We start from the raw sequence: 10,917 nt of genomic DNA, 5'->3' as shown, positions 1-10,917 counted from the left end.
ACAACAGTTCTACTACAATCTCATTTCTGCTGCATTCTAATTGCAAAAGTTTCAAACCCACCTAGAAACCTCACATACATCAGTTTCTCTGCACTGTTTTCCTCCTTAACATAATGTCCCACAGGCTCCCCCAAGGTTGATAGCTGTATAGTGCTCTGAAGTTTAAGTGCTAATTATTTTGTTCCAAGTATGACGGAGCCACAGAAAACGTGGCCATCATCACCTGCCAAAGGGTAGACATCATGGAAAAAGCTATAAGCAATTCTAAGTTTGGGTTTGCAGATCTCAACCTTCCTGTTGCTACTCTGCTGCAGTAAAATGGTGCTTGCCCACAGTATGTTTGAAGAGGCAGTCAAGCTGCAGAAGCTTAACAAGTTAGCAGAGATTGGTAACTTTCCATGGGCAGGTACTCGGCGCATGAAGAATGTGAGATAACAAAGTTTACACATAAACCTTCTCAGCGCAGACAAAGGGTGCGGTTCTACTGAAGTATAAAAACTGAGCTGATGGGAAGACTCAACATGAACAAAATGAGTTAGCTACCATCTCTCACTAGAACGCATTTCAGTTTTTCAAAGCAATCGTCAGTCTGAAACACGCACCAATCTGGAAGAGCTTCATTCACTGCTCCTGTAAACTTGCTGAAAACAGAGCTAGAAGATCAGGCAGACCTTCCGCTCCCTCCAGGTTTGTTCCTTACAGCGTATTTCTAATGGCTGCTATCCAGTGATATTTTAAACAAGGCCATTTCCATAAGAGGCTATTTCATTTCTGCGCTACACAAAGTACTCCCCATTTAGTAGGATAAAGGATGCTATGAATAGAAAATAATGTAATCTTTTCATACAGATCAAATGAAATCATAACCATAAAAGCAAGGGGAAAACAAATTCAAGAAAAAACAACACCCACAAATAAAGAAAAGAAAAACACTTAATTTTTATGAAATAGAGTAGAACTAGGAGGAAGAAAACCATACTGCTTTACTTAACCAAGTTCAAAACCAGCACAGAAATGAACAAATTTTCCACTGTGCCAATTCCTATCCATGAAGAAGCAGCAGAAAAAATCATCACCAAGAAGTGTAGGAATCCTAGGACATGTTTTGGAGGACATGTATACCCCAAAGAATAGCTTAATTCATTGACTTCCTATTTGCAGAGTAGCCTCTAGATTTCCTAATCCATTGCTCACTGCTGGACAGTTTTCACAAGTCTTTCTGGTTAACTGCAAAGGCATTTCAGTGAAATGTAGTTCCACATATACTATTTCCAACTAAGTAAACACAATTCCACCTCATTGTTTTAGTGCTAAAGGATCAAAAGGATATGTTTGGAGTAGTGTATCATGGTCAAAATGGGTCTGGATGCAACACCAGGCACAGGGCAGAAGATATCTGTGAAGTCAAAGCATGGTGCAACCAAAGTATCTTTTTCTTTTTTTTTTTTCCCCATGGTTGCATTTAAATCAGATAACATGCAAGGGAAAGAGACAGGCATGCAGGCATTCTTTCAATATTTTCCTCTACGATATTTTCCGTTGGAATTAGAATCTTTCTACTGTTTGTTTTCCCTGTGACAGAGAGATTAGTACATGAGTGCTCCTTCCTTCTGTTTCGCGTTGTGAAGAAAGGGAAGGAGAAATAATACAGTAATACAGTTGGAAATATTACCCAACTCTAATGAACTGCCTCAACAACAGAATCAGGGATTAAAAAAAAAAAAGCCAGCGAAACACTTGAAGCTACTGCCTTCTTTCCCAGTCACAAAAACAGAGTTCGATTTTGAGAAGCCAGAATTCCATAGTTCATTTCAAAAACTACAAATGTTCTGCCTTCACAGAAGAAATCCTACAGCTCCTGTAAGGGACTGACTCAAAAGCCAAAGCTTTCCCACTTTAAAGCAAATAACAATTGCTTTGTACTGCAGACATGCTTCTCTGGTGAGTTGAGGCCAATGTGCCATGACTCAGATAACCACCTGCATTCTGATATGCCAGGTACAAGATACCTGCAAAAGCAGCTAGCTAATTAGAAAGTAGCCATCCCCAACTGGCCACAACCTGCACAGGAAATAGATAATTTTTCTAGAGAAACAAATAGGCTCCTCTCCAAACTTCAGTTTACGCGACTGTTGTGGGTCAGTCTTAGTAGGCAGCTCACTCAGCCACTCACTCATGTGCTTCCCCCCCCCCAGCGGAATGGGGAAGAGAATCAATTGGAAGGGTAAAAGTGAGAAAACTCTAAGATTAAGACAATTTAATAGGTAAACAAAAAAACTGTTTTGCTTTGCTTGTGTGTAACAAAGAATCCATTCAACTACTTCCCACGTGCAAGGAAAATGAATGATGCTCAAATGAAATTGCCATAATTATGTAATGTGTAGAGTAAAAATACGTAGTTTTACTGAAATGTTTTATACATACATTGCAACAAAGCATTATTGAGAAGCAAATACAAAACTGTAAGATAGCTTTTAGAACCTTGGGATAGGCAGCTTCCAGAAACTCCATAGATACTGGAATAACTGAGCTCCTATAGCTCTGAGAACCTCTACTAAAGTTAAAAGATACACAATTTTTAAAGAATTTTACTGAAAGTCTTAGTTTCTCCTACCCATTTCAACTCTGTAGACATAGATTGAAATTATTAAAAGTTTGGGAGGGTGAGGTGAGTTTTCCCTCATAACACTTTCTGCCATCACACACAGATGAACAGGCTTTAAAATTCTGACACACCAATTTTAGTTGATATGCAGTTGACTTGCTTGGTACTATGATAGCAGAAAATGATGTACAATGAGAGTTAATATCCTTCAGGAATGTAACACTAACAGACAGAGGGAATTTAAGAAGTTGGGGTGACCATTTACAGGGAAACAAACCCACTTCTAGGAAAAAAAGATGACGCTTTGAACATTTTTTGAGGGCTGGTGCAGTGGCTGTATGTTAGTAAAACCAAATAGACAAGAGAGATTACGTATTTTCCAGAAACATATATGGAAGAGACTGCTGAACATTATTTGCAGAAATGGGTTCAGTCTTGAAAGAAAGCATATATATCTTATAAAAGAGACTGGGAGCGGAGTTTAACCCCAATCAGCTGACAAGATATACCACAATGCTCTAGATTATGACTATGATTAAACTGAACTACAAGGCTAAGAGAAAGACAAGAGGAAAAAGCAGTGGTAGTCTGAGACTGCACCTCTGCCCAGCAGAACAAAGCAAAACTCTCCCCAACGAAGTAGAATAGGATGCAAAAATCCTGGTTCCATTCATATGAAGTGGTAAAATTATACTAAAAAGTGCACCAGAACTGTAATCAGAAACAGATAAATCTTGTTCACTGTGCACCAAGGAAAACAAGACAAGAGAAAAGACTAGAGTGATAAACATGCAAGATGAAGCTGCTCAAAGGAGAAGACTGCGCTGCAAGGTAAGACAGGTTCAAATATTCAATAACAGAACTCACTAAATCCTAAAAACAAACAAACAAACCCCTTCAAAAATCAAAACAATTCTGTTCAATAAGAAGATAAATGTCATCCTTAAAGAAAAGAAAATCTTCCTGATCATAAATCAGCAAAATGACTGAAAAAAGGACCTGAAGCTCTGTGGCCTATTTGCTGCTATTTGTCTATTGCTGATCAAACCAAACAGAGCTCTGAAAACACACATAGAACAGACATAATTTTTACTTTGGTCTTTAATTACTTGCATCAGAAAATATATACAGGAAGAACCTAAAAAATTAACTAAACCAGACTAACAATTTTATGACAGGATGAAGAAAGCCAATTAGGTAGAATTACAAATCCCTTTTAAATGGCTGCAACCAAATTCTCAGAGACTCATGGGATTACTCAAGTAGGCTTTGAGAAGACTTTCAAACAAACACATACAAATCAAGAAAGCCACTTGGTCTAAGAATTAGTTCTGTTTTGAAATATTAAATGTCAGAGTTCAGTTATTCCTGTAAATTACATGGTAATTAGAATTATTACTGAATAGATTACTCTCCACAGGCACTTCCTTCAGACTAGACTGTTGGACTCTAACAGGCATTACAAACAGTGACTTCCCTACCTTATAAACGGACAAGACCGAGTGGGTCCTATCACTCAAAGATCTGAAAGGAATGCATTACTTTTTGGTTCACGCAGTGCCTGTCACTGATATTAATGCCATTTCATGAGCTGCTTTTACCAACTCAGGTTACAGAACCTCCTTAGAGTTGCACTGAAGTTGCAAGACTCTCAGCACCCTGGGAATTACACTGATTACGATCTCTTCGTTTTTAGTACCTCAGGCCATAATACAAACAGAGCTCCTTGTCCTCCCTTCCAGCAAAGGGTGGTCCAATACAACTTCATAGATAATTTCAAAGATCTTGGCTTGAAAGCCCACTTTAAAAATCACAGAATCATAGAATATCCCGAGTTGGAAGGGACCCAAAGGATCACTGAGTCAAACTCCTGACTCCACAAAGGATCACCTAAAAATTAAACCACATGTTTGAGCACTGCCCAAATACTCCTTGAACTGCAGCAGCTCAAGACTGTGTCTACAGCCATGGGCAGCCTGTTCCATGCTCACCATCCGTGGAGAAGAACCTTTCCCTAACGCTCAACCTGACCTACACAGCTCCATCAGGCCCTGTCGCTGTCACACAGAGCAGAGCTCAGCGCTGTCCTCCGCTCCCTGTGAGGAGCTGCCGCTATGAGGCCTCCCCTCAGCTCCTCTGCTCTGGGCTGAACAAACCCAGACACCTCAGCCACCCCTCACACACCTTGCCTTCCAAATCCTTCACTGTCTTTATACCCCTCTTCTGGATGCTCTCTAGTAGCTTTTTATTGCCTTCCGATATTGCGGCACCCAAAACTGTACAAAGTTTTGGAGGTGAGGCCACACAGCGCACAGCGGGAATTCTTACTGAGTGCTCACCGGACTGCTAATGGAGCAATTCTGTTGACATAATTAATAGATAGGGAATTGCAACCTTCCTATCCAACTCTGCAACAGCTAGTAAAGCACTTAGTCTACACCTTCAGCAATCAAATAAACCAATCAACAAAGCCTGTCACCAAACAGATGAGAAAAAGCTTGCTAATATTTATCAAATGTTGCACACATCTTTTGCTAGCAAATCTAGCTATGGGTGTGGACAGAGAGGAGAACAATGGATGAAAAATTCAGATAACAGGTGCTTTGTTTTCATGCTAGCCTGCTGACTACGGCTTTTTTCCCATAGAAATATAAAACCTGTCCTCACACCGCAGAGAGCTCTATGTAGGCAGTCCTCCAGGCACCCTGTAAGTACCAGGTCATGTTATCAGTGGGCAAAGAAAAGGTCACACACCAACAGGGCAAAACAGAGCAACATTGTGTCCGAAGGGAAGTAACAAAACATCGGATACCTGCACCAAGCAAGTACACACTCCCAGGGGGTCTTGTGCATGATGCTAGTTGTCATCTGGCATATGTTTAATCCATATATTTCATGTTATTCGTGATGTATATCTACTGCATTGCTTTTTTCCCTTCACACAGAGGAACACTTTCGCACCAGAGAGAAAACAGTATGAACCCTTACAGAAAGCCAAAAATAAAGAATAATGAATTATTCTCTTAACACAGATACAGTAGTTATTGCTTCAGCAAATCAATATTTATACATTCAGAAAAAGGCTAAAGATCCACTTCTGAAGTTCCAATGCATAAAGACGACACAACCAACAGCAAACAAAATAATGGCATAGCCAGTCCTTGAATTCATGTTTTCTTAATTACCTGGGCAAATTACCATTCAGTACAGTTACTCTGCAACAAGCTACAACTCTATCTGAATGTTCTGCATGTGCACATTCTTCAGCATCCAAGTGAGCTGAAATTGCTTAAGAGTCCCAGTCTCAAGGCTTATCTGCACAAAAATACTTTCTGACAGAACTATACAGAACTATAACATTATATAGCTACATTTGTACCAGTAAACTCCGAACAGGGACAGAGGTTTTGAGAACAAAATGCTTTTTCCTCTTACAGAGGAATTCATGGTACTATTTTTGCAATTCACTTCAAAGTCTAATGTCAAGGAAGCCGATATGCCTAAGTGACTTAGCACTTTAGCTAACAGGCAGCAAAACAGAGAGGTGGTCAACACTGTAGCATCTGTAGTTCTTGACACAACTTTACCACAAAGGACTTGTGCAGAGAACAAAAAGTCAGTTCCTTGCAACCAAGGAGTTAATTTTAATTAATAAGAGTGGAAAGAGAAGCACATGGATGCTGGCATAAGGCAGACAGGACAACAAAAGATGCGGAGCTTGGGAAAGAAATAATCCATAAAACTGAACCAAAAGGCCACATTCTTATGCAAAACCAGATTTCCTGTTCCCATCCCACTTTTTTGCCCTCCTTTGACAGAACACCCTTGACAGATTGTCTGGCTTAACAATGGAAAGGTGAAAGCACAGTATAAGCAGTCACTCCTGCTTGTGCTATCCACCAAAATGCCAAAAGCAGGCTGACCTTCATTCCCACTGCCAGAAACATAAGGTCAATATGAACGTCTAAAAAGGTTGTCCTGCGTATTCAGCAATGTTTTTTAAAGGCTGTGAAAGGGAAACTTTCCAAAGCTAGAAGAAGGAAAGAGAAAGGTCTTTCAAAGCAGCTGCAAGAACTACCTTATAAGCCTTTCAATTGGATCAGGATGAGCTAATAAAGCTGGCCCTTAAGCCCTGGAGATTCAGCGTTCAAATTCTGCTTCAAGTTCACAAATGAAAGGAGACTATTATGTTTGTTTTAGTACTTAAAGGAATCGAGCCACATCAGAAAATAACTACGCACTTTGACTCGCCTCGTGAAAACGCAGCAGAGACAGGCAATGGAAGGTCTTCCAGTCTGTCTGCAGAACCTTGTCTGGTAGCATCCCTATGACTACATGTGTTAATCCCGTATTTTGCTATCATGAAGCAAAATATATAAGAAGCTTTCTGAACAATAATAAAGTCAAGTGGTATACTTGGTGGACTTAACTCATGCAATTTATTGACATGAATATGCATCCAGTTATATACTTTATTTATACCATGCACTCCAGCTATTATTCTTTGAATGTTTTTTTTTCTGGTAATAAAAAAAAGATTCTTCATCTATGTTTCAGTGATAGGGAACCGGCACCTGAAGAGTTATTTTTTCTACTTCTATTATCTCATTTAGTTTTATAAGAAGCTTTGTACAAAGCCTTGGCTGACTTTTTAAAAATTAATATAATGTCCAAAAATACAATACCTCATATCTCATCACACATCTCCCCTTTGGGGAAAGATAGATTAGTCATCTTCAGGACCAGAAAAGTGACATTTTCAGTTTAAAACTTTATTTTTCATTTTTCTGTTCAGATTATTTCATTATGAAATGAATGGAAGCAGGGACAACATATGAGTTTTTCCCTGAAATAGTATATGGGCACCCAGACTGAGCCTCAACTGCTTTTGGCAGGTCTTAAGCACACTGGGCTTTGATATGCAACAGGAGAGCAACAGCACAGCCATCATGATGCACCAGTAACTACAGGTCACTGAAAAAGAGGGAGCAAACCTCTGCCCATGGCCCTCTGCTCAAATGGAAAGAGGTCCTACAGTGACTACAGACTTTCCTCTAATAAATTGCTTCTACAACTTCCTCCACATGCTACTCCATTTCTACAGAGAACTGGCAACACAAAATACAGCCAAAAAGTACAAAACTTTCTGCATTAAGGACAACATCTCTGCAATTTCAGGAGAACACTGAAATTTCAGTATGTCAGTCAGTTCCATTCAATTTACTTTTTCAATTTTTAAGCGGTAAACCCAAACCAAGTCAACACCGCTACTGTAGAAAAGCCAAGCTCTTACCTGATTTGCACGTCCTGCCATCATCTTCTAGCTGCACACCAGTGGGACAAGCACAGCTGTAGAAGGGGTCTCTTGGTGATAGCAGGCACAGATGGGAGCAACCACCATTGTTTTCTTCACATGGAGTGTGAACTTCAAGAAACCAACCAAACAATCAATCAGATTTATTTTCCCTTTTTTAGAACATCTAAAGCTCTTTTTTTTTTCCCCCCTATGAGGAAGAAATCATAGATCCCAAATGACTGGGACAAGGTTGGTGCTAAATGGCAAAGGAGCCACAAAATAAAGCGTTTGAAAGAGCTGACAGCTCAGCACATTCTCACTGTACTATTCTTCCAATGTTTTTGAAGTTGAACATAGTTACGAACTCTGAACACTACTTATTTCACCACTGCTGGGTCTGCTAAGCAGCATGGAAATAGAAACTGGGTCTGGAACAGCCTGTGCATTGCAGTACTGCTGCATGTAGGAATTTTTTTTTTTTTTTCCTTTCAGCTACAGACTTTTTACAAGACATATCTCTGAATCATCAGGAAATGCATGGAGGGAACGCGTCAAGTCCCCTGAATACTTCATCAACATTAAAAAAAAGCACAAATACTGAAAAGATTACAAATATCTACTCCTTCCTCTCAGCACCTCAGTAATTTTGCGAACATAAAAATTAAAAGTAAATTTAAAAGATGAGGGGAGCGTGGGGTGTGTGTGTGTGTGCAACTGCACCCTCATCCACCTCATTTACTAGAACAAAATATGGCTGCAAGATACAGAGCAGTAACCACAAATAATCACAGAGAACACTGTCACATTTAAAAATAAAGATACTGCAAGCTATGCAAGAACTCTCAAAAAAAATCACAGTTCGAATAAGCTTAACTACTTTACCATAAAAATAAAAAAATTCCAGTTAATTTGACTTGTGTTACTTCCACTGATAGTCACAGAGAGATAGAAAGGAAGACATATAAGCCTGATCTTAAAGAAGTCAATGACATTTGAGCTATTTTCAGCAGATCATATTTTCACCGTATTTTTATTGTTACTGACCCAGAAATATTGTGAACTACGGTTGGGACATTTCCTGAGCTAAAAGCAATGGCAGGAATTCAGCATAGACAAATTCTTATCTGGAGCTTTGAGACAAACCAGGGTGCTGTGCATATCTGACAACCTCCATGAAAACTTGCACATGTTCCATCACCAAACTGATCTCCGGATTCCTTTTGCTTACTTTCAAGCCTGCTTGCTGATATCCTATAAACTCTGCTGCGGAAGCTGACTTTAGATTTGGCATAGTTGAACTACACAATCCAAATAAATAAGAATATCTCCACTACGCAAGAGATGATTCTTCCCAGAGCGACGGAATTATATACATTCCCACACTACTGTTTTTAATCTCATTTTCACTATTCTACTAAAAAAAAGTCTGGGTCAATTCCCACATGAAATCACACACATAGAAGATACAGATAGCCTCTTTACATTCTCCATTCTCTACACCTCGCCTCCTTCGAAGGATCATCAAACAAAGAGGCACAGACATTTCTTATGAAAGCTAAATACCTTCCATAATGAAACACCAAAACTATTTGTTACATACTGAAGATAAGCAACATCGAGTCTGGACTGCAAAAATTGCCGCTGTAAGTACGAGATGAACGTTACATATTTTATTATAATCGTACTTACAAAAAAAATGCAGTGATGTGCTTTTTTTTTTTCATGTCTTTAAAAATCACAGTATTTTAAAAGTTCTAAGGCAAGTCTTTAAAAATATCACTGAAGTACTGCACTGGATTTGGAATTTTACTACCAACTGGGCTGATGAATGAGCTCTTACCTACCCAGTCTTGAATTTTCAAAGAAAGATAAAAGATTGAGTAATTATGGTTTCACAACTAATTCTCTGAAATATTCTCAAAACAGTAAAAATCCACACTACTCCTTTTTCTGATTAATGCTGTCATCACAAACGAGAAACAGTTATGCAAAAGGCTTCAAGGAAAAGTAAAACATACAGTAGGGCTGCCGGTCTGGACTTAAGACCTGGATGTCCATGGGTGAATAGAGAGCTGATAATATTTCTCTCCTCTTCTCTCCCGTCCGTTTGTTACAGGCATGAATGGAACGTGTCTGCCAGTCTGTCCAATACAAAGTGTCCCCAGACAATGTCAACGCAAATGGATGAGTAAGACTTCCTTCAACAACCTTTTGCCTACATGAAAGAAAGGGCAAGGATTAGTTTGCGCTGCTTTCACTAGACTTCAGGGGGAAAAAAAAAAAAAAAAAGCATGACTTTTTAAAAACTCACACCGAAATTGTCATCTTTTATCAAAAATCACTGAACCAGGAGAATCATCTGGTGATGAAAATGACACTCATACTGGAGCATAAAACAACCTTTTACATTAATCCAGAAGGAACTTAGTCCAAGCAAACACGCATCTGACATTTATTTGCATATCTTTAAACTATTTTACTTATACCCTCCTGTACTGCACGTTAAAAACATTCATGATTGTACTATAAATTCCTTTTCCTATGTTTTTCAGTCTTTATAACTTGAAAATTAGTTTTCTTCACACATCAATTTGAAAACGCTTTGAAATAAACCACAGTTATCAGCAGCTACAGCAGGCCAAACTCAACAATTAACCTCTAAGGTTGTGAATGAAAGAAAAACACCTGGTTTTAGCAACCATTAAGTCACTTCACGTCAGCATGCCCTTACAGAACATAACGGCAAGCACCTTCCAAATGAATAGTTAGCTATGCAAAAATGTGGGAACGACAATTTAGACTTTGCCCCTTCATAGCAATAAGAAAACAAATATACCATGTTTCATAGCAACGCAGTATCTGGTTCAGCTACACACTGACCTCTGAAAGGCCACACCAGAGTCCCTTAACAGGGCTGTGTGAACATCCACGTACAACTGCCTTTGGGAGGAAACACAGGTCTTCAGTGTGCTCCTCCCACTAAAACTTTTTTCTTTTCTTTTCTTTTTTTTTTTTC

The 10,917-nt window shown here is 39.1% G+C and overlaps 1 protein-coding gene across 1 annotated transcript in view; it reads right to left on the bottom strand.

Moving 5' to 3' along the window:
- The window catches only part of LRP5 (LDL receptor related protein 5), an 80,626-nt gene that overhangs the window by 66,129 nt on the left and 3,580 nt on the right, over positions 1-10,917 (bottom strand). Inside the window, exons 2-3 of the mRNA XM_019615456.2 lie at positions 9,920-10,116; positions 7,899-8,030 (exon numbers count right to left, since the gene is read on the bottom strand). Of these exons, the coding sequence (XP_019471001.1) occupies positions 7,899-8,030; positions 9,920-9,959 (172 nt within the window). The 5' untranslated portion in view covers positions 9,960-10,116. The remainder of the gene's footprint in view (positions 1-7,898; positions 8,031-9,919; positions 10,117-10,917) is intronic.

Source organism: Meleagris gallopavo, chromosome 5 (assembly GCF_000146605.3).
Source record: "Meleagris gallopavo isolate NT-WF06-2002-E0010 breed Aviagen turkey brand Nicholas breeding stock chromosome 5, Turkey_5.1, whole genome shotgun sequence".
Taxonomy (NCBI): domain Eukaryota; kingdom Metazoa; phylum Chordata; class Aves; order Galliformes; family Phasianidae; genus Meleagris; species Meleagris gallopavo.
The sequence above is the reverse complement of the archived record's forward strand: the minus strand, read 5'-3'. Positions and strand labels throughout refer to the sequence as shown.